Genomic DNA, 24323 nt, shown 5'->3' with positions numbered 1-24323 from the left:
CTGGATGCTTTGGCAATATTATTCTTGCAATAATTCATGCAAATAAAGCCAATTGAATTGAGAGAGAGAAAGAGAGAGAGAGATAGAGAGGAAAGAGAGAGAGAGAGAGAGAGAGAGAGAGAGATAGAGAGGAAAGAGAGAGAGAGAGGTTTTTAGTGTCTCTGAGTTAAATGAAAGACGTGTTGTCTTGTAAATGTTTATCGCCACCTGCTGGTTCACTCTTGTACTACACAGTCAGGACCGATCAGGTATTCTCTTCCACTTCCTGTGTTCGGCAGACTTTCCCTACAGTTTTACTTATTGGGCATTTGCCCCTCAACTGAACAGACGCAGGGACACAAATCAAACACACATGTGTGTGTCTATAAATCAACACATTCATTGGATTGCACAACATCAGCAGGACTTATTTAAATCAATAAACTACTATACATATCGCAGTATTGCTCTCATTGGTCTTGTGTTTTCTGTTATGCATTAATGTGCCGTCATACTAGTGTGTGTACATCTGCTGGCATATACTGCCACCTCGTGGTGTGACCTGGTACTGCTGGCTTTAAGCCCTCAACATGTTAATGAAAGGATTGAGACCCAGTAACTGTAAAGGGAAGCGGAGCTGGAGACGACCATCCAGCTGACACACCGGGACAGACAGACAGTCACATACACGGGCAATTCAGAGATGTATAAACCGGCATGTCTTTGGAGTATGGGAGGAGGCCCCCAGGAGCCCAATGAGAACATGTAAACTTGTCATTGAACACTTTAACATGGCTGTCATCATTTACTTAGTATTGTGTATTTTAACGGCTTTTCCTGCAGAGCCAGAGCCGTTGTGAACGAGCAGAGATATACTGGTTATTTATCAAAGGGAATTATATATAGAAAAGTGTGTGTGTGTGTGTGTATGCACGTTCCAGACCTCAGAAACCGGGGTGTCCACTCCCAATTCAGTGCAGTGCAGAGCCAGGAGACCAATCACTCTGAGGACTTTGCTCCGTCTGGAAAATATATATATTTAATATATTTTAGAAAATAAAAACTGCTGATTTTTTTCTATTTGAATGTCACCTTGTCTTCCATATAACATGATATATGTTGGCAATGATAGACATAACTTTGAGAGAGATAGAGAGACACAGACAGACAGACAGACAGAGAGAGAGAGAGAGAGAGATGACATAATGCACTTACACATCCCAGTTGGCAGCTTGTCGTAACTGTTGCGTCAGTACAGGAAGCTGAATGAAGGAGGCGGAGATTAGAGAGACAGACAAAGGAGAAGAAAAACAATCAATATGAAGAAATGATGGCAGATGACAGCAAATCGTGGGCATTTGATTCATTATGACGTTTAATAAGCTTGTTTGTAAAAATATTTAGCCTAACCGTTGCTTCTTTAAGGTCATACATGACAAAACTATGAGCCCACCAAGTTCCATCAGTCCTGAAATAACATTAAGTAGTCGTGATCCAAAAATCAATTATAATATATGTTCAGAGTCATTTTGTGTTCAAGAGAAGACATTTTCTTAACCATGAATAATTGCGTGGCGCTGTGCCCGTGTCACTGCGCTCATGACTCCCACCTGATTGCTGGAGGCAAAACAAATTCACACATATCATAAATTCCCGGGGACGTGGTTTGCTTACAGATACGACTCATAATGAACCTCAGCGGAGCTCAAGGGCTGAGAACAGGTGATACACCTGTGTGTGTTTGAGGTTTACAACATTCAAATGGAGGAGAACAAATGTGGATATTTTATAACCTGAGAGCAAAAACTCCCACAGTGCTGTAGTCTACAAATATTCCCAAAATAAATCCCTGGAACACTACATTGTTAAACCAATAGGGATGCATTAATATTTCAACATGCATCCTACATGTTGTCCTACCAGCGCTGAGTTCAGCAGCCTGTTAGCGATGACTTTATGTCCCACGACGCAGCACAGGTAGCACAGCAGGTTGAGCCTGGAGCGATTTGCTGTGGAGGGAGGAAGAAGAGGAGGAGGAGGAGGAGGAGGAGTGGAAGAGCTCTGTTCTTCAAGAGATGAACACAGCTGCGAGAGGAAGACCGTCCACTCTTCATCACTCAGGGACCGCAGCTTCTCAACTGGAGGAGAGGAGAGAGTCAGCCTGAAGACCAATGAATGACCACGCTCTGCAGAGGTCGTCTGGAGGTCAACATCTCACTTGATTTTGGATTTAACAAACACACCCGTACCTGAATGCGCCGGCACACACAGGGTTCTGGGATCAAACCTCACCGGAGGACTCTTGAGGATCTGATGAGTAGACAGAGCAGCACCGTGAGCCTCGGGGGGGTCTGATCACCACCGTTTATTTACTTAAAGTCCCCGAGTCTCCCTGAATTCACAGGGCGTGTCATCACAGTGAAACGTTCACATAAAACTTAAAAACCTGCGCTTTCAGCAATATTGTTGTTTAATATTGTTTAACTTACTTCAGGGTTCATACACATGTCGGCAAATCGGTTTCCAGGAATTTAAACAAAATTTTCACAACCAAACATTTTGTGAAATCTTGGTGTAAAAGTGAGAAAATGTCGTATTTAAACTAACTGAGTACCTTTCCATAAGCAGCCAAGCATGGTTCAATCTACACTTCCCTGGCAGGACTATCCCTAAACTACCGTTGCTATGGCTACCGAACAGTTCAGTTAAGGTGTGTTCACTCGTATGAGAGCGTATGCCGGCTTATATTTTGAGCGTCTTTCTTTTAAAAGCATATTAATTCTTTAAAATGAACATGTGAAAATAACAAATTTCTATGACTTTTCCAAAACTTTGGGGGTTTTATTTTTTTCCAGGCCTGGACAATAACCATTTTTAAAATTCCATGACTTTTCCAGGTTTTCCATGAACGTGCGAACCCTGTTATACAATTAGATTGTGAGAGCGGATTATATGGAGGGGCTCCTCCTCACAACGACACCTACAGCTGGAAAGTGTTTAAAGCCAAATGGATGTATTAAGTATCTAAAACATCGTGGACTGAGTCCAATAATAATGTTCGTCCTTACCTTGGGGTTGTCCATGACTTGGGTAACTATCAGGTCAGAGTCCGTGTGGAGAAGAGCTTTCACGGAGGCCGGGAGGTCAGTGGCGGTCCCGGCCTAGGAGGAGGAGAAAGAAGAGAAGAGTCAACCTCCAGAAGAGGAGTGAAGTATTCACTCAGCTCACCAGGAAATGGAAGCAGAGCTTAGACCTAAAATTTTATATTTAAGTCTAAAACATCAATGTAAACTCGGTTCCGTCATAGTCACTCGGTGACCAGTTGCTCTTGTTATTATACGAGACATCAGAGGAGATGGTGGCAGTGACCTGAGCTGCATGGGTTTGGTTCAGGGAGTCTGAGACGCTGCAGCTCCTCCTTGAGGTGGTGCAGGAGCTACAAGCACAGGAGAATAATGTTGTTATGTGTGCATGAGGCTGATCCCTATGGAGGACTTAAAATGTCTTAAGTATGAATAAATAAATAAATGCATGAATAAATACAGGAATAAATGCTTAAATAAATGTATAAATAAATACAAGAATAAATAACTAAATGATTAAATAAATGTATAAATAAATAAATACAGGATTAAATACAGGAATAAATAAATAAATACTTAACTAAATGTTTAAATAAATAAATACAGGAATACCCCTGATGAATAGCAGCACACGAGCTTCAGCTACCTCGCCCGGACAAGGGAAACCGGGGCACCCTCCCGGAGCCAGACCCAGGAGGGGAGCTCGTCGGCGAGCGTCTGGTGGCCGGGCCTTCACCTATGGGGCCCGGTCGGGCTCAGCCCGAAGAAACAACATGGAGCAGCAACCCTGTGGACCCACCACCCGCAGGGACAATCATCGGGGTCGGGTGCTATGTAGACCGGGCGGCAGGCTGGGCAGGGGGCCTGGGCGAGCCGATCGCCGGCGACATAGACCAGCTCTAGGGACGTGGAACGCCACCGCTAGCGGGAAGGAGCCGGAGCTGGTGCGGGAGGGGGAGCAGTACCAACTAGATCTAGTTGGGCTCACCTCCACGCACAGCGCTGGCTCTGGAACCAAGCTCCTGGAGAAGGGTTGGACTCTCTTCTTTTCTGGAGTTGCCCAGGGTGAGAGGCGCCGGGCGGGAGTGGGGATACTCACAAGCCCCCGGCTGAGCGCTGCCGTGTTGGAGTTTGCCCCGGAGAACGAGAGGTCGCCTCCCTGCGCCCGGGTTGCGGGAGTAAAGCGCTGACTGTGGTTTGTGCTTATGCACCAAACCGCAGTTCAGAGTATCCGGCCTTCTTGGAGTCGGTGGGAGGGGTCCTGGAGAGGGCACCGCCTGCCGACTCCATAGTTCTCCTGGGAGACTTCAACGCTCACGTGGGCAATGACAGAGAAACCTGGCTGGGAGTGATTGGGAGGAACGGCTTGCCCGATCTAAACCCGAGCGGTGTTCTGTTATTGGACTTCTGTGCTAGCCACGGCTTGTCTATAACGAACACCATGTTCGAACATAAGGTGGTTCATAAGTGTACTTGGTACCAGAACACCTTAGGCCGGAGATCAATGATCGACTTTATAATCGTATCATCTGATCTGCGGCCGTATGTCTTGGACACTCGGGTGAAGAGAGGAGCAGAGCTGTCAACTGATCACCACCTGGTGGTGAGTTGGATCAGATGGCAGAGGAGTCGGCCAGAGAGACCTGGCAAGCCCAAACGTGTAGTGCGGGTGAACTGGGAACGTCTGGTCGAGGACCCTGTCCGGGAGGTCTTCAACTCCCACCTCCGGATGAACTTATCACACATCCCGAGGGAGGTTGGGGACATGCAATCCGAGTGGACCATGTTCAAAGCCTCTATTGTGGAAGCGGCCGACAGGAGCTGTGGTCGGAATGTCATCGGTGCCTGTCGCGGCGGCAACCCAAGAACCCGGTGGTGGACACCGGGGTCAGGAAGCCGTCAAGCTGAAGAAGGAGGCCTACCGGGCCTGGCTGGCCCAGGGGTCTCCTGAAGCAGCTGACGGGTACCGGCAGGCCAGAAGGGCTGCAGCTGCGGTGGTCGCGGAAGCAAAAACTCGGGCATGGGAGGAGTTCGGGGAGGCCATGGAGAAGGACTTTCGGTCGGCCTCAAAGAGGTTCTGGCAAACCGTCCGACGGCTCAGGAAGGGTATGAAGGGTCTACCCCAGACTGCTCTCAGCGTGGGGAGCTGCTGACCCGGACAGGGGACATCGTCGGACGGTGGAAAGAATACTTTGAGGAACTCCTAAATCCGGCCAACAGGTCCCCTCTAGAGGGGGCAGTGCCTGTAGACTTGGGGGGGGGGGGGTCGCACCAATATCCCTGGCAGAGGCCGCTAAGGTTGTTAAAAAGCTCCTTGGTGGCAAGGCGCCGGGGGTGGATGAGATCCGCCCTGAGATGCTGAAGGCGCTGGACATTGTTGGGCTGTCTTGGCTGACACGCCTTTTCAATGTCGCATGGGGGTCAGGAACAGTGCCCTTGGACTGGCAGACCGGGGTGGTGGTTCCCATTTTCAAAAAGGGGGACCGGAGAGTGTGCTCGAACTATCGTGGAATCACACTTCTCAGCCTCCCTGGGAAAGTTTATGCCAGGGTACTGGAAAGGAGGCTCCGACCGCTGGTCGAACCTCGGATTCAAGACCAGCAGTGCGGATTCCGTCCCGGTCGTGGAACTGTGGACCAGCTCTTCACCCTCGCAAGGGTCCTCGAGGGGTCCTGGGAGTTTGCCCAACCAGTCTTCATGTGTTTTGTGGACTTGGAGAAGGCTTTCGACCGGGTCCCTCGGGAATTATTGTGGGGTGCTGCGGGGGTATGGGTTCCGGACCCGTTGCTACGGGCTATCCGGTCTCTGTACGCCTGCAGTAGGAGCTGTGTTCGCATCCTCGGTGGGTGTTGGTCTCCGCCAGGGCTGCCCTTTATCACCGGTCCTGTTTGTGATTTTCATGGACAGGATATCTAGGCGCAGCCTGGGGGTGGAGCAGGTCAGGTTTGGGGGTCTTGGGATCGCCTCTCTTCTGTTTGCAGATGATGTGGTCCTGTTAGCATCCTCAGACCATGACCTCCGGCACTCACTGGGGCGTTTTGCTGCCGAGTGTGAAGCGGCAGGGATGAGAGTCAGCACCGCCAAATCTGAGGGTATGGTGCTCTGCCGGAAACCGGTGGATTGCTCCCTCCAGGTGGGGACAGAGTGCCTGCCCCAAGCGAAGGAGTTCAAGTATCTCGGGGTCTTGTTCACGAGTGAGGGTAAGATGGAGCGGGAGATCGACAGGCGGATCGATGCGGCTGCAGCAGTAAAACAGGCGCTGTACCGGTCTGTCTTGGTATAGAGAGAGCTGAGCCGAAAGGCGAAGCTCTCAATTTACTGGTCGGTCTACGTTCCAATCCTCACCTATGGTCACGAACTTTGGGTAGTGACCGAAAGAACGAGGTCGCGAATACAAGCGGCCAAAATGAGTTTCCTCCGTAGGGTGGCCGGGCTCAGCCTTAGAGATAGGGTAAGGAGCTCGGACATCAGGAGGGAACTTGGAGTCGAGCCACTGCTCCTTCGCATCGAAAGGAGTCAGCTGAGGTGGTTCGGGCATCTCATTCGGATGCCTCCTGGACGCCTCCCGTTAGAGGTTTTCCAGGCACGTCCTACTGGGAGGAAACCCCGGGGAAGACCCAGGACACGCTGGAGAGATTATATCTCCCGGCTGGCCTGGGAACGCCTCGGGATCCCCCAGAATGAGCTGGAAAGTGTCGCGGGCGAGAGGGATGTCTGGGTCAACCTGCTGGGTCTGCTGCCCCCGCGACCCGACCCCGGAATAAGCGGATGAGAATGGATGGATGGATGGAATACAGGAATAAATAAATACATGCTTAAATAAATGTATTAATAAATACATAAATACAGGATTAAATCAATATAAATTATAGCTAAACATCATTAAATACATCTATTTCTACATTTATTTATGTCTCTATTTATGTGTCCACACGTATTTCTTCATTTATTGCGTGAAATGTAAGTGTCCTTATATACACAGACACATAAATAGAGACATAAATGAATGAAGAAATACAGAAATGTAGAACGATTTATTTAATGATGTCCTGTTTAGGTATAACTTATATTTATTTATTCCTGTATTTATTAATACATTTATTTAAGCATTTATTTATTTATACATTTATTTATTTATTCCTGTATTTATACATGCATTTATTTAAGCATTTATTTATTTTTACTTAAGACATTTTAAGTCCTCCATAGTTCCCCCAAGCACAGTATTACTAAGAATAGATATGCAAGTAGCACGGGGGCCACTGGTTCTAAAATGATGCTATACTGTGTACTTTTCTGAGGTACAATACAAGAGTTTGGATGGACTATAACTTAACATATTGTGTGTAACACTTTTGAGATTCCCGTATAAATTAACAAGGACATCAATTAGCTTCCTGGTAATGCAGATGGACCGCAGGTGTAACTCTGTGACTCTGTGTGAGAGAAGGAACTCGATACCTGAGCAGGAAAATGGCCTCCGTGTTGTCCTCGTCCACGCCGCTCTTTGGCCTGAGCTCCGATAGGTTCTCTGGGAGGAAGCACAAAAGATCCCAAATCAGATTGGACAAGATACGACATGAGACGCACGTCTGAGACGCCTCACATCGGCCTCCTCAAGGCCACGCAGGTCAGAGATGTACCACTCTTTTCAATCAGGAAAATAACAAGAACAATTCAAATGTCTGCAGATGAGAGGAAAAGAGGATGAGACCAACATGTGAATATTTAGACAACCGTCTCATCTGACAACGGTTATGGGGAAACAAACACAGAAAGAAAGGAGATCAAGGGATGAAGTGAATATTCTTTATATGATGATCATGTCTGTTGTTGCCGTCTGTCAGTAAATATCAAGTTGAGAAACAGATTTGCTTCGGGTAATAATGGAAGAATAAATTAAATGTCCAATATCAACCATATGGAGAGACACACAAACACACACACACTTTCAACCTTCTCAACACACACACACACACACACACACACACCTTCAACGTTCTCAACACACACACACACACACACACACAACCTCAACCTTCTCAATACACACTTTCAACCTTCTCAACACACACACACACCTCAACCTTCTCAACACACACACCCTCAACCTCCTCAACACACACACCCTCAACCTTCTCAACACACACACTTTCAACCTTCTCAACACACACACACACCTCAACCTTCTCAACACACACACACCTTCAACCTTCTCAACACACACACACTTCAACCTTCTCAACACACACACACCTTCAACCTTCTCAACACACACACACCCTCAACCTTCTCAACACACACACACCTTCAACCTCCTCAACACACACACACCCTCAACCTTCTCAACACACACACCCCCTCAACCTCCTCAACACACACACACCCCCTCAACCTCTCAACACACCTACAAGTCCAAAGGGTCGTCTCACCGAGCATGAAGGACGTATCCGGCTGCAGTGTGTGGTGCCTCTGCTGGGCCCCCGCTAGCTGTGGCTCCTCTTCTGCCTCTCTCTCTCTCTCCGTCTCCGTCTCCCTGCTCTGGTTGTTCCTCGGAGCTCCGCCGGCGGTGTGTCTGACAGCTGATTGGCTGTCAGTCTTCCCGTCAGACGGCCTGTGAGTTGTTGCCCGTGATGAGATTAGTTTCTTGGACATCCTCCGGGGCGTCTGGGCGTTGGAAAGCTGGCCTGCATGTCCAGGAGGGAAAGAGTCTGGGATCCTCGTGTGTCTGTGGAGTTGAGAACATGAATACTCCTCGGGGTCGGGAGGAGACCGTCACATGAGCTGGATTTAATAATATGGTGATTCTGCCTGTAGGTTTGTTGTGTTGTTATTGTTGAGCATTATTTTCTAAGGTGTTTCAAAGTGTATGACGTCTTCCATAAAATAAAGATGAATGCAAATATATCAACACACCTTAAGCTGGCTTTAACGACGCCCTCGCAGCTACTGATTTCCCCTCCTTCATCCTCCTCTACTTCTTCTGCTGCTTCTTCTTCCTCCATTTGTACTTGAGTCCAGAACGAGTGGCCCAACAACTCTGGCCAGTCCATCCTGAAGAACACGAGGACACAAAACTAAACATTAAGAGAGAGAGACAATCAAATATCACAAGATGTTTGACCGAATACCTTGAGAGAGATAGAGATAGATGGATAGATAGATATATAGATAAATCCATAGAGATAGAAAGAGATAGATAGACAGATAGATAAATAGATAGATGGATAGAGCGATCAATAGAGAGAGATAGATAGATATATAGAGAAAGATATATATATATATATAAATGAATTAGAGAGAGAGAGAGATGAATATATATATATATATATATATAGATCAGGCATGAAAACGGGTCAGGGGTGAAAAAGGTGAGAAGGACAGGCGGGTGCTGGTGACTTTCACGAACATCGATGTTGGACGTTGTATGATAATCTGTAGGTCCTCCATTCTGACACCAAGTCAGTGATCGGGCCCTATAATAATAGTAATATTGTGGATAATATGGTCATTCATGAACCAACTTCCTTTTTTTTGTTGGCGTGAACAAGTCTTCAAGTCTTGTGCTCTGCTGAGCCTTGAGTCTGGTCCTTGAGTCTGTTCCATGAGTCTGTCCCTCGAGTCTGTTCCTTGAGTCTGTTCCTTGAGTCTGTTCCATGAGTCTGTTCCTTGAGTCTGTTCTGCCTCTACCTGGTTGTCACGATCTTCTAATCTATGCCATACCTGCCATAAATATCATGATACTGATACAATACCATAAAAACAGTATACCATAAATAAGACACTGGTATATTTATTTATAATAGTAATAAATAAAATATCTGTATGGTTCACTTTTTACCAACTTTTTCAACACTTAACAAATGGCAGTAATATTAGTATTAGCCTACAAGATATGAATGAAACTTCATGGAGCCGTCATAGCATTGATTATACACTATGAGGCCGTTAGTCTCTGACCAGAGGATACAGAGTTCATCAGGATGAGCAGCTGTAGAGTTACAGAACTTTACAGACTGAACTTAAACATTTCACTTCTGGCATCTTTTTTTATTTTTATTTTTAAAGCCGAAAATTCCGCCACTTAACGGCACTCGCTGCGTAGTGTGCGCAGACAGCTCGACACGGAGCAGCGCGTGCGCTCTGATCCCGCACTCTTTTAATGAAGTATCGATACTAAAAATATGCTAAATCACATCGCTCTTAACCAGTGGTCCCCGTATCGCTCCACCGTGCAGCGTGACAGCAGCAGATGTAGCGGACTAGCATTCAAGCTAACCTAAACCACCAAACGCTGAAGACATCTTGACGCTGATTGGCCGAGACCCGACACGTCCCATCAAAGATGTTTTATTGCGAAGAGCACCACTCCACATTTTCTCCGTGTCCCACTCCAATCTCATAAACACCAGCCGGCCAATTGACCCCCCCCCCCCCACCCCCTACCCCAAAACAAAAACTCTTCGGATCTACACGATTCACGTAAGTCACCTATTTTGGTTTCAAAACGGCGAATTTCGCCGAAAGGTGAGGGATTCTCATGCCTGATAGATAGATGGTGAGAGAGAGAGATATGGATAGATAGATAGATGGGAGATAGATAGGAGAGAGAGAGAGAGATATTAGATGATATTTATTGTCTATTCTCTATTGATAAAGTGCACAGCCCTAAATTAAAACACAAGAACTAGACCCAAAGCTCAGCGTGCAATAGAAAAGCAGTCTGAGGTCATTCAATGTTGCCATAAAGTCAATTTTTTTGTCTTGGACATTCTCTATCAATCCATTTCTTTTGAGTCAAGAACTTAATACTTGCTTTAATCATCAAACTTATTTTAATGAGCTAATGTTCAGAAAGTGTGTGAACCTCCTCCTCACCGCTCATCTGGGTTTTTGTTGAGCAAGCGTTGCAGAATATTCAGGAAGTCCTCACTGGGAGGACTGGCTGAGAGCACTGGAACAAACACACAGAAGTCATTTAAACGGTGTGTGTGTGTGTGTGTGTGTGTGTGCGTGCATCACCTGTCGGTCTGGGAGGTGGTGGCTCCTGATGTAAGATCATCTCTGTGATGTCAGCGGAGCTCTCAGAATAGAACGGAGGTTTACCTGGAAGCAAAACATTATTTCACGGATTAAGCCGTAAATTAGTGTGCTTATTCTTTTTTATATATTTCAGTACATCATCAGTTTAATTATCAGAAACATCCTGAATGACAAGAAAACAGACAAATCAAAAAACACAATAAATGAATATACACTGTGTACTTTATAATATTCAGTGTATGCTGGTATCAATGTACGTGAGTGTGAGTGTGTGTGTGTATTTGTTTGTGTGAGTGTTTGAGAGTGTGTGTGTGTGTGTGTGTGTGTGTGTGTGTGTGTGTGTGTGTGTGTGTGTGTGTGTGTGTGTGTGTACCAGTAAACATGTAGTAGAGAGTGCAGCCCAAGGCCCAGAGATCTGATCTCATGTTGGTTTCTGAGCCCTTCAACACCTCTGGAGCTCTGTAAGCTGGAGGACCTGCAGACAGACACACACACAGGAATTAGAAAAGTCATCTTTATTACACTTTGATGTAGAGTATGTTTTATTAGCTTTCATATTTTATGTCATCAAGTGGTAAATTGTGATTACTAATCAATATTTTGGCCAACGGTAAAACAATAAACAGATTTGTTGACCATTTCTTTTTGACAGACTGTTTTTTAAGTGATGTTGTGTTTTTGTTGCCTTTTGTTATTAGAAAAAATAAAATTAATTTCTGAATACGTTCTTATCGTAACAATTGGATTTATTTCTTAATCTATTGTTCTATTTCATCAGGTTTAACTCTTATTTTAGTTTATCTTGCTCACTGTTGTGGTTTTATTGCTCTGCTTTTGTACTTTTTACACTGTTTTTAAAAAGGTCCTGTATAAATAAAGTTATTAAAATACGGGCTGAAAGTGGATTTCTTTTGATCACTTTGCTCTCATAGAGTATCAACATGTTCTCCTCTTTTAGTTCCTGATATAATCACAATGACATTACAGCAGCTCCTCTATTCCTTGTTCTACTGGATCCATCAGAACTTTGTCTATCTGTGACTCCTCTAAACCTACAGCACACTCCTCATCGATCAACACAACAATGTGTGAGGAACCAAGAGCCTTTAAAGAACATTGTCTCTCTGTGACTCCTCTAAACCAACAGGCTGTAAAGAACATGGACATCAGACCCTCTGATCTTGTCCGTGTGTGGGGAAGACTCTCCTCTCCATCTTCTTCTCCTGCCTCCTCCGATGAAGAGTGCATGGTGAAGACATCCTCCAGAGTCTCTCCGTCGGCCTTGGACAGACAGAAGTTACCAAACTTCAAGGTGCCACTTCCATCCAGAAGGATCTAGGGGCCACAAAGGGAGGGTCACCGCCTTCAGCTCTAGTCATAATGTTGCTGCTGTGTGTTCGTCGTGCGTGAGCAGCAAACCTTAGCGGGGGTCAAGTCAGAGAAGATGATTCCCAACTCATGCATGTATTTCAGTCCTTTGACCAAGTCCCATCCAAACCGCCTCACCACGTCTTCTGGAAGGCCTCCATCGTGACCAATTATAGACTGCAGGGAACCGCCTGGGAGACGGACATGAGGGTAAAAAGAGAGCAAGAGAGGCTAACGGGACAATGCATTCTGGGTAAAGAACATGTTTACAAACGGCGTCGGAAACACACAAGGGCAAAGGGCAAACCTGCCCCGAAGAAATATAATGGTGCCCCTGATATCACCAGGAGGGGCAACAGATGCCCCATAACTTAGATCATTTAATAGTGGTTTGTTTTTGTTGTTTGTTGTGTGTCTTATCAGTGTTGCCTGTACTAGGTAGGTACACAAAACAAATATTTATTATTATTATAAAAAAACAAGAAATAAGTTATAGTTGTTTACAAAATGTAATAACAATAAATAACCACAAAGAAATAAGAATGCCTAATAGTCTTATTATTGCCTAATAGTCTTATTATTGTCTAATAGTCTTATTATTGTCTAGTAGTCTTATTATTGTCTAATAGTCTTATTATTGTCTAATAGTCTTATTATTGCCTAATAGTCTTATTACTGCCTAATAGTCTTATTACTGCCTAATAGTCTTATTATTGTCTAATAGTCTTATTATTGCCTAATAGTCTTATTATTGTCTAATAGTCTTATTATTGTCTAATAGTCTTATTACTGCCTAATAGTCTTATTATTGTCTAATAGTCTTATTATTGACTAATAGTCTTATTATTGCCTAATAGTCTTATTACTGCCTCATAGTCTTATTACTGCCTAATAGTCTTATTATTGCCTAATAGTCTTATTTTTGCAATTTTTATGACAATTGCTCATATCCTGTAAATAAAGGTTTATTTTATATTTTTGAACAAAGGTTAAAAGTTATTTCACAAGTTTCAAAAAGTTGCCCCAATTTCTTTTTTAATGCCCCTGGATTTCAAAAATATGTAAATTGACTATGATGTTTACAAATCTAACACTATTTGTGAAATATAATCAGTTGTCAGATATATGAATCACTTCACATCTTTTGAAGCTGATAGTCAGCAGTGAGTTATTACACATAAAGGTGCATGTTAGTTGACTGACCTGTACAGAGCTCCACGACCAGCCACAGGTGGTTACTCGTCTCGTACCACTCGTAGAAGCATACGATGTTGGGATGATCCAGATCTTGGCTGAGCCGCACCTGAGAGGACGGAAACGAGACATCAGCGAACGCGCAGGTATTCTTGATTGAGCAGAATTCTCCCTAAAATATTCCACATGCAGAATCCCATATGATCTGAGTCACAGCAGTTTGGGAAACAATGTTGACTCAAATTTAGCAAACTCATTCACTGCTGAACGGATAATGTGGTCATGTATATAGTTCTTATTTTTTTAAAGTCAATATAACTCTCATTAATCTATTAAAACATGATTTCAAAGCTGGTGATGCCATGCCAGGCTTTATAATACAACGATACTCAAATGTATGAACTAACAATATAAATATGAAAATGTAACAGGTGTCTTGGTACGTTTATACAGTTTTAAAGAATCTATCCTACATGGTTGGTGATCTCGGGTCTCTTGGCTTTGTCGGCGCAGACGATGGCCACGTAGTTGAGACGGCCTTTCTTTCTTCCTTTGTAGACCACAGAGCGAGGGCCTGCCCCGAGCTCCTCGTACAGGATGAAGTTCTCCATGGGCTGTGGAGAAGACAAGCATCTACGCCTCAATCATTAACTTCAGACATTTTGAGAAGTTAGGAGAGCAGAGGTGGACGTCAAGGAGGAAAGGAAGCAAGGAAAGTGTCAGACACAAAACCACACAAGCAGCATGACCGTAGCTTCATCATCAATGCTGTGCATTTGGCTGTAATAAAATGAGATAAGATAATCCTTTATTAGTCCCACCGTGGGGACATTTCAGGATCTCAGCAGCAGGTGCACTTTAGAGCATTAATAAAAATAAAAGATGAAAATAAAACACAAAACACAATAACAATACTAAAATACTAAATATACAGTGGAAACTAAATATATACACAAGGCCGTGACCAAAGTGAATTTCCAGCAGGTTAAAAAATGTCCAGGAAAATCTAATAATATTAATAATAAATAAATTAAATAATTAAATACATTTAAAATATTAATAATAAAAATAATGTTATACACTCCGGCAAAGGACACTATAATTATATTCTAAAAATTCCATAACCCATAAAAGCTAACCGAGTGGCCGTTCTCGTGGCTTGACGTTGGCCAACATCAGACTTTAAGTAGAAAGAAGACACTATATTTGGGTCATGATGTCATGAATGTATTTTATCAAGTGTCAAAAGAATAAATTAAAATAAGGGTGAGGGTACACTCCCACGTGCGCATGCAAAATGGCGACCCGTCAATGACGATTGCAATTACGGCTAATGAGCTTCAGAACACCTGTTGGACTCGCGTGTGGGAAACTGTCACATAACAGTTTCAGCCGGCTCCTAAATATATAGCTACTACACTCAACGACTGTCTTAAATGGCCATGTTTGAAATAGATGGTTAACCTCAAGGTGGTGAATAATATAAGCTAAGCATATTAAGCGTTACCGTTAGCTTAAACTATCACGTCAGAGGCTAATGGTTGGCTTTTATTGTATCATATGTCCGCTTATGACGAGACAGCAGCCAACTAAGTAAGTAACGTTACTACATGAAGTCATCATTCAACTATACACAGACACACTACTTACTTATTAGTGTGTTTTAGACCCCTCACGTTTATTATCAAACTATCTCAGAAGTTAAGTTACCTTTTCAGCGTCCCGCTGTTTGTGAGCGGAAGCTCGATGTGCCGGACGGGTCTAATTCCAACGTGAAGAGGGGTGTCCGTGCGGGCTTCAGATCACATTAAAGCTAAATATGACCACCAAAGTCATTATATTACCACTAATGCGTACGAGGAGGCATATCTATACTTACAATATATTTAAACATGCATACGGTTAAAAAATATAGGTTAGTTTTAATGTATAAGTTGTAGGTGTTGACCGGACCGCAGGCAGATGGTATATTCCTCGCGTTGCTAGGATACAAGAGTGCACACAACTGGCAGTGCGTGGAAGACAGCAACAGTTGCCCTCAAAATCACTGTGTTTTGTTAAAAGAAACTAATGTAAGTTAATTAAGATATATATTGATATCTATATATTATATATATATAAATTTAATATATACATACAGACAATATTAATATATATGTATGATATATATATTTAATATAGATATATTCATTTTCAATATATTATATATATATATATTATATATCATTATATATTATTATACATAAATAATTATATATTTATATTATTATATTTATATATAATATTATATATAATATTTGATATATATATATGTATATTTCAGAGCTACCAACTCTCACGGTTTCGCCGTGTGACACACGCTTTTGCATGTTTTCACGCTCTCACGCCACACAACCAATTTCTCACGGCAAAAAAAATTGTGATTTTGGGCCGAGGCGCGTTGTTTTCTTTCCAAACTCCGCGACGATAGATGGCGCAAAGGAGCGCATCTATAAACCTATTCGCTGCATAGACATCCTATTTACCCAAAAGAGTCCCGGAGTTAGCAACAGAAGAAGATTTTCAAACAGACACAACGAGCAGAGACTACGGTGTGTGAATGCAGGGCTCTCAAGTGTCACGCATTGAGCGTGACAGTCACGCATTTCGGTCTTACGTCACGCACTCCCGCCACACATCGTATTTCTCACGCTGAAAAAACTTTCGGCTATTTAATGTTTTAATGTGCCGCAGCGCGCCAACATGAGCCGCGCTGCCCTCACCGTGGAGGAATCAAGCGCTCCCCTGGAGTTCTGCTGCGAGAAGCCACTTATCAGCCAATCAAAAAAAACAAATGGGCTATACAATAGCCAATCAGAAAAAACCGTATCTGTTGTATCTGGGTAAGATTTAATCCAGCAACCAACGAAAATAAAGCATCCTGGATAGATATGTCACTCTTGCCTGTCTTCAAAACTTGAGAGCCCTGTTAATGACATGTGGTTCAATTAAGTTCTCACTCTCTTAAACTTTAAATCTTGAAATAATGTGTTGTGTTTGTGCGTGTGATTTTGTGTGGTGATGTAAACTCAGCTGTCATAAGGAGCAGCAGGAGAGCACCTTGTTAACCTCTTGGTATACTGCATGCTCAACACATCAGAGCATTGTTTGTTAAGGCTGCCCACATAGCATTTATCACTTTATTTGCAGGCCTAGGAATTGGACCCTCTCAAAAAATTTCCAAACAGCACTTTGAACAAGTAAGATGTATTATAAAGAATTTAACATAAAGACAGGACATTTGTGCAATAGAATTAGTCATGTTTTTGTAAATGAGAGTAGAGTTATTAAAACACATTTTAATTCTTTAAGGTAGCAAAGATGCCTCGTAAAAGACCTTTGCCAGGCCAGAGTGCAGGGTACAACATGGGGACAACATGGGTACAACGCCACATTAATTCAAATTTCCTGATATTTGAGCCACCAACGTGTGTGGCTGCGTGCGCTGCAACATTTTGGTCACCCCCGACAAAATCTCACTCCAAGGTTTTTTGAAAAGTTGGCAGCTCTGATATTTGTATTCAACCCGATACCCTGCCAGAGTCTTGGCAACTGGAATCTGAAGGTGGATTCTCTCTCTCCTCCAGGGTCTATCTCGTGGGTCACGGCGACGCCGGCCGACGTGGTGAAGAGCCGTCTGCAGGCCGACGCCCACCCGCAGAGGAAGTACCGCGGCATCGTGCACTGCATCATGCAGAGCTACAAGACGGAGGGCGCGCAGGTAAAGCACCGATCCCCAGACATCGATACGAGGTCCCTGAACATCCTCTGGTACGATACGCGGGTCGCTTCCTGTGAAGAAATGCGGACAAACACACCGCCTCGATTGATTTAGTTAATAAACTGTTGGTAGCGTGGAGGTCACATCGGCTGAATCGTTGCAACATGGCCGCCGTCGACTCGGCCTAAAGTCAACAGCACGCGGCCTCTCTCCGGTGTCAGAGGTCAGGGTGTCCGGGGGTCACGGGGATCGAGGCGCCAACAGTTTCCGATAAACTTTATCAGGAGGATGTAGGAGCCAAACGTCCCGGACCGCGTGGTCACAGGGGGGGTCATCACAGATATTCTGTGTATCTAGAGGAAGTAGGGGAGGCTACAGCAGTATTCATACACAGCAAATACTTCATTATGACGTCCTTCAGGTTTATCTTTTAGATTCTATGTTTGGACCTTTTTTTATGGCTTTTCCACAAACTCTACCATGACTTTATGACTGTTTCCCCCCCACATGACCTTTAAGATGACGTCATACCCCCGTGTGGCTCATCATGAACGTTCTTGTGTTGCAGGTTTTCTTCCGCGGCGCCTCGGTCAACGCCATCCGAGGCTTCCCGATGAGCGCCACCATGTTCCTGACCTACGAACTCTCCCTGCAGTTCTTCAGAGGTCTCTAGGCCGGAGGAGACATGTTGGGGGGGGAGGAGCTTAACTCTTGAGTGGGGAGAGGAGCTTCGCTTAACACTGGACCCACTCAAAGATCCTAATAGGCTAAATAACGGAGCTAACAGCAAACAAAGCTAACAGAGCTAACAGCTAACGGGGTTACATTGAATGACATCATGATGCGTTCAAGGTCTAGTCAGTGAATCATTTATTTGACTCAATAACGTTATCATGATCTGTTCATATTTGTCACTGTGGCACAACTTTTAGTGATTATACAACCATTATGTTAGTGATTATATAACCATTATTTAATGACTATATTACTCATTATTTCAATGACTATATAGTCATTATTTTAGTTAAACATCCTTCCAAGGTATTATCTACCTGTATATATTATGTTTGCATTTCATATATTTAGAAAAGGGAGTTTGACGAGTAAATTATCAGTTCACCTTTTTTATTTAATACTGTAAATTACTGTAAAAATACTGTAAACAGCAGACAGTTTGGCTTTTTAAAATAGTAAAAACAATGGCGTTGACAATGGTTCCGTCCTGTTCAAGTTTCTTTCTTCCCTTTTTTCCCCCCTGAAGGGTTATTTGGGAGTTTTTCCTGATCCGATGCGAGGTTTTGGGGCAGGGATGTCTATGTGTACAGATTGTAAAGCACTCCGAGACAAATTTGTGAAATTGGGCTTTTCAAATAAACTGAATTGAATTTAATTACATTCAGACACTATGAGCAGCACAGTTACATTATTGTTTTTAAAAGGTCTGCACCATGAATGTAGAATTACTAATCTCACCAGTTGAAAGACATTTTTAGGTCTATTTTCATCCTAAATCATCACTTTGATGGATTAAAACCACATTTAAACTCGTGGGTTTTAGGACATAACTGTCTTTTTGCATTCTGCCGGCCTGATAGCAATGTTTTAAATAGTTTTATTGTCCTGTAAATACTTGTAAATATGTAAACTGCCATGTCAAAGAAGTGTTTTATTGTAAATAAATAAAGCTTTTAAACATACGAGTCTTTGGTTGTTCTCATAATAACATGTGACGGAGTACCTGTAAATATAATACAAATCAATATAGACAGGGATATATACGCTTTCATACTAGCGGTGCAATTATTTATTTTTTCGCGCTGCAATTCAACGCACCTTAACTGAAAAGTTCGGTCGCCATAGCAACAATAGCTAAGTGAAGCAGTCGGGATGATCGTGTAGCTTTAACTATGTTGGCTACTGAGTGGCGGCAAAACATTCAACATGGGAGAGGCGGCGTTAACGAGCCATGAAAAAGGAAGCAGACCTCAGAAGGCTAAGGTAGAAACTACGGAGCTAGAAGCTACGGAGCTAGAAGCTTTTAGAGCTAGAAGCTACAGACCTATGAGCTTCGGAGCGAGAAGCTACGGAGCTAGGAGCTACGGATCTAGAAGCTGCGGAGCTAGAAGCTACAGAGCTAGAAGCTACAGACCTAGGAGCTTCAGAGCTAGAAGCTACAGGCCTAGGAGCTTCGGAGCTAGAAGCTACGGAGCTAGGAGCTACAGACCTAGGAGCTACAGACCTAGGAGCTTCGGAGCTAGAAGCTACGGAGCTAGAAGCTACAGACCTAGGAGCTTCAGAGCTAGAAGCTACAGACCTAGGAGCTTCAGAGCTAGAAGCTACAGACCTAGGAGCTTTAGAGCTAGAAGCTACGGAGCTAGAAGCTACAGACCTAGGAGCTTCACAGCTAGAAGCTACAGACCTAGGAGCTTCACAGCTAGAAGCTACAGACCTAGGAGCTTCACAGCTAGAAGCTACAGACCTAGGAGCTTCAGAGCTAGAAGCTACAAAGCTTGAAGCTACATAGCTAGGAGCTTCAGAGCTAGAAGCTACAGAGCTAGAAGCTACACTACAACAAGGGTAACTGCTTCGCCGAGCGCGTCTCTCTTTTCGGTAGGAAAACCGATGCTGTAAGGAAAAGTGAAGTCCTAACTGTGGAGGTAATGTGGCCACTGAAGGTTTCCAATTCACATTATTCTTTTAAATCATCGGAAGATGCCGGTGTTAGGGCTTAAGAAGCGACCGTGTTAACTGGCGACTTTGAACCGAAGGTGTCCGTTGTTGTCGTGGTTACAGACATCTGTTGATCATAGGAGGAGGACACGGATAGCTGTCCTCGTAAATGCCGCATTGTTTACTTTGTATATTATATATTATCATGTAGGTTATGTGCGACATAATTAAACCAAGCGGCATTCAGGAGGACATCTATAGCGTTGCCGGTTCTCTGTCCGAGTTTCCCAACAGCCGTCGTAACCACGGCAACAGCGGACGCGTTCGGCTGAAAAGTCGCCGGTGAGCAGGGTCGCCTGTTAATCCCGCACCAGCCCGCATTCATATACATGTTGATACGTTTATTCTTTCAATCAAACTATTGTATCTCATTCATTTGTTTTATTTAAGGTTATATTCTGTATGGCTTGGAATTCTCCTTGTTTGTTTAAATACTACAACATGTGACAGATGCATTGTGGGTAACCCAGTGGTTTGTATCTATCAACAGAGAGCTCAGCCATGATGTTGCAGGACCTCCACGTCCCTGCAGACCAGCAGCCAGGTGGATGAAGAGCTTCTGAAGCTCAGTAGTCACTATGAGTGCAGACGTCGGTCCAGGTCCGGACACAACGACTGCTGCTGTTTAATCTGGAGGTACATTGTCAGAATGAGGGAGAAAGTGGATGTTTACAAGGTATGTGCAGTCATGTTGAGGTGCTAAACAGCTGCACTGATTCTTTGTGCTGTCTCATGCACCTTTATGTGTGTCTTCCTGTTTCCTGCAGCTACTTTCTACCTATTTATATATGTGTTTTAAGGGTTGGAATAGAGTTAAAGTAGATGGTAATCACTAGACGTTATCTGCTATAAGCAGTCCTAAAAGTATGATCAAATGTCTTAAAAGCTCATTTGATCGCTGGACTTTTTTATCGAGCTGACAGCATCAAGCTTTTTATAATATTTATATCATCAGGTGCTGATGGTGTAACATGGAGTCTGTCTATCTGGAAAGCTACATAACCTAATTAGGTATCAGGGATATTTGTGAACTGCTTCAAAAACAATCCTCTTCAAGCTTATGACAAGAATCATGTTGCCACCCTGAACCCAAGTAGTTCAGATGTGAGAGGAAACTTTTTTATATTTTATAAGAAATGTTTTTATACATACCAAATAGAAGAAACACGTCATGTTTGTTCTATCGTGTTACATAGTGTTTTGGTCAGTGGAAGATGGCACCTATTTTATTTCATTTCCTTTAGCTTGTGTTTTAGATTTGGATACTCGTGTTGAGTGTCGTTCCGTCTCTGTCCACCAGAGGGAGCCATCGCATTAACAGTTGAAGCAGCTGTGTTTTAATGTGACTTCACTGTGTGTAAAGATGGACGACACATTGACAACAACGATGTTCTTGAATCTACAGTCTTTACCTCCATATTGTGTTTGTGTGTCTGTGTGTGTTGTTTGTTTGTTTGTGTGTGTGTTTTTGTGTGTGTGTGTGTTTGTCCGTGCGTGTGTGTCTGTGTGTGTTTGTGTGCGTGTTTTTGTGTGTGTGTCTGTGTGTGTTTTGTTTGCGTGTGTTTGTGAGTGTGTGTGTGTGTGTGAGTGGTTGTGTGAAGTGTGTGTGTGTTTGTGTGTGAGTAGGTTTGTGTTTGAATGTGTGTGTTTGTGTGCGTGTGTTTATATATATATATATGTGTGTGTAAATAATATATATATATATATATATATATAAAATATCTATTTATAAATATATGTATTAAAAAAAATATATTTTTTTAATTTATATATTTTAAACATAGTTTATATATTAATTATTTTTTACATATATCTATATAAAATGTATATGAATATATTTGCGTGCATAAATATATTTTATATATAATAAATATACTTGTATATATATGTATGTGTGTGTGTGTGTGTATATATGTATATATGTGTTAAAAACTGATTATAAATTAGTTTAATTTGCTTTTGCGGGCGGGCTCATCAATGGACCCGGGACTGACTGACTGTCACCCCAGGACTACCACCTCTTCTTCCACCTTCCTCTCTCCTCCTTCTTCGCTCTTCCTCTTCCTCCTCCTCTTCCTCCCCCTCCTCCCTCCTTGATTGTTGTTTGTCATGTCCAAATGTTGCACCTTCCACCAAAAAAAATTCCTCGTTTGTTTGTGAAAACATTCATTCTTTGGCAATAAACCTGTTTCTGATTCTGATTCTGATTCTGATTAAATCAACAGTAAAGTTAATAATAAAGGCAATGTTTGTGGCCACTCCCTGCCGGACTGAGTTACAGTCTCCTTAACAAACTGCAGTAAAAGGTTTCTGTCTGCTGGTGGATACCTGTCTGTCTGTATGTGGTCCATCAGAAACACTGTAGGTGAGACTTTAGACTCTAATAATAATAATAATAAGCATTTATTTTATATAGCGCTTCTCTAGACACCCAAAGTCGCTTTACAGTCCAGAGTCCAGTAGTCATACACACAGTCATCCCGGTGGTGGTGGAGCTACATCAGTAGCCACAGCTGCCCTGGGGCCGACTGACGGAAGCGTGGCAGCCATTCAGCGCCTACGGCCCCTCCCCCACCACCAACATTCATTCATCCATACGAACCGGGGTGAGGCTGCGGTGCATGTCTTTATGATGGTGGGGGAAACCGGAGGACCCGGAGGAAACCCACGCAGGCACGAGGAGAACATGCAAACTCCACACAGAAAGGACCTGGAACGACCGGGACGACCGGGATTCGAACCCAGGGCCTTCTTGCTGTGAGGCGACAGAGCTAACCACTGAGCCACCGTGCTGCGAGCTAATGATGACTTCCTCTTTATGACTGAAGCCAATTCCCTCAAGCTGACAGTTAACGAGCTCCCAGCCAAGTGTGTGTGTGTGTGGACACGTACTGTACCGTATATGTGTATTTTTGTGTGTGTGTGTGTGTGTGTGTGTGTGTGTGTGTGTGTGTGTGTGTGTGTGTGTGTGTGTGTGTGTGTGTGTGTGTGTGTGTGTGTGTGTGTGTGTGTGTGTGTGTGTGTGTGTGTGTGTGTGTGTGTGTGTTGTGCTGGTAACTGTCTCCTCTCGGCCATCTGTACCTGCAGCTTGCTTCCATGTGTGTGTGTGTGTGTGTGTGTGTGTGTGTGTGTGTGTGTGTGTGTGTGTGTGTGTGTGTGTGTGTGTGTGTGTGTGTGTGTGTGTGTGTGTGTGTGTGTGTGTGTGTGTGTTGTGCTGGTAACTGTCTCCTCTCGGCCATCTGTACCTGCAGCTTCGCTTCCATCATTAACCAAACCGCGGTGATGTCACCAGGGACAGACAGACAGAGAGGCAGGCAGACAGGCAGACAGACAGAGAGGCAGAGAGGCAGGCAGACAGGCAGACAGACAGAGAGGCAGGCAGACAGACAGACAGAGAGGCAGGCAGACAGGCAGACAGAGAGGCAGGCAGGCAGACAGACAGACAGACAGACAGACAGAGAGGCAGGCAGACAGGCAGACAGACAGAGAGGCAGGCAGACAGACAGAGAGGCAGACATACATGCAGACAGACAGGCAGACAGACAGACAGGCAGACATACATGCAGACATACATGCAGACAGGCAGACAGACATGCAGGCAGACAGACAGACAGGCAGACATACATGCAGGCAGACAGACATGCAGATAGACAGGCAGGCAGACAGACATACATGCAGACATACATGCAGGCAGACAGACAGGCAGACAGACAGACATACATGCAGACATACATGCAGGCAGACAGACAGGCAGACATACATGCAGACAGACAGGCAGACATGCAGGCACACAGACAGGCAGACAGACAGACAGGCAGACAGGCAGACATACATGCAGGCAGGCAGACTGACTGACAGACAGGCAGACAGGCAGACAGGCAGACATACAGGCAGACATACATGCAGACAGACAGACAGACAGGCAGACAGGCAGACAGACAGGCAGACATACATGCAGGCAGACAGACAGGCAGACAGACAGACTGACAGGCAGACTGACAGGCAGACATGCAGGCACACAGACAGGCAGACAGACAGGCAGACAGGCAGACAGACATACAGGCAAACAGGCAGACAGACACGCAGACAGACAGACAGGTAGACACGCAGACAGGCAGACATACAGACAGACAGACAGACACGCGGACAGACAGACAGACATACAG

General features: G+C 44.0%; 2 protein-coding genes and 1 long non-coding RNA gene across 17 annotated transcripts in view; 2 read left to right on the top strand and 1 right to left on the bottom strand.

The window, feature by feature from the left end:
- Positions 1–15671, bottom strand: part of ulk4 (unc-51 like kinase 4) — an 89759-nt gene extending 74088 nt beyond the window's left edge. For 8 of the 15 annotated variants that reach the window (XM_056444963.1, XM_056444967.1, XM_056444964.1 and 5 more), the window contains exons 1-17: positions 15378–15666; positions 14141–14281; positions 13677–13776; positions 12525–12664; positions 12278–12440; positions 11479–11580; positions 11085–11168; positions 10941–11016; positions 8979–9116; positions 8495–8790; positions 7524–7593; positions 3349–3415; positions 3048–3140; positions 2229–2289; positions 1900–2117; positions 1195–1241; positions 923–1001 (exon numbers count right to left, since the gene is read on the bottom strand). In XM_056444963.1, coding sequence (XP_056300938.1) covers positions 923–1001; positions 1195–1241; positions 1900–2117; positions 2229–2289; positions 3048–3140; positions 3349–3415; positions 7524–7593; positions 8495–8790; positions 8979–9116; positions 10941–11016; positions 11085–11168; positions 11479–11580; positions 12278–12440; positions 12525–12664; positions 13677–13776; positions 14141–14278 — 1872 coding nt within the window. In that variant the 5' untranslated portion in view covers positions 14279–14281; positions 15378–15666. Of the gene's footprint in view, positions 1–922; positions 1002–1194; positions 1242–1899; positions 2118–2228; positions 2290–3047; positions 3141–3348; positions 3416–7523; positions 7594–8494; positions 8791–8978; positions 9117–10940; positions 11017–11084; positions 11169–11478; positions 11583–12277; positions 12441–12524; positions 12665–13676; positions 13777–14140; positions 14282–15317 lie in introns of those variants that run through there. The other 7 variants (XM_056444958.1, XM_056444960.1, XM_056444965.1 and 4 more) reach the window with 4 other exon arrangements.
- An 889-nt stretch (positions 15672–16560) lies between these two features.
- LOC130213077 (uncharacterized) lies at positions 16561–19124 on the top strand. The gene is made up of 2 exons (XR_008835442.1): positions 16561–17427; positions 17996–19124. It is a non-coding gene; the product is annotated as an uncharacterized LOC130213077 (long non-coding RNA).
- Positions 19125–19336: 212 nt separating this feature from the next.
- The window catches only part of LOC130212581 (solute carrier family 25 member 48-like), a 50891-nt gene continuing 45904 nt past the window's right edge, over positions 19337–24323 (top strand). The window contains exons 1-2 of the mRNA XM_056443603.1: positions 19337–19425; positions 20648–20833. The gene's annotated coding sequence lies outside the window, so the exon portion shown is untranslated. The remainder of the gene's footprint in view (positions 19426–20647; positions 20834–24323) is intronic.

Source organism: Pseudoliparis swirei, chromosome 22 (assembly GCF_029220125.1).
Source record: "Pseudoliparis swirei isolate HS2019 ecotype Mariana Trench chromosome 22, NWPU_hadal_v1, whole genome shotgun sequence".
NCBI classification, from domain to species: domain Eukaryota; kingdom Metazoa; phylum Chordata; class Actinopteri; order Perciformes; family Liparidae; genus Pseudoliparis; species Pseudoliparis swirei.
Note: the sequence above shows the minus strand (reverse complement) of the source record. Positions and strands in the feature narration are given on the sequence as shown.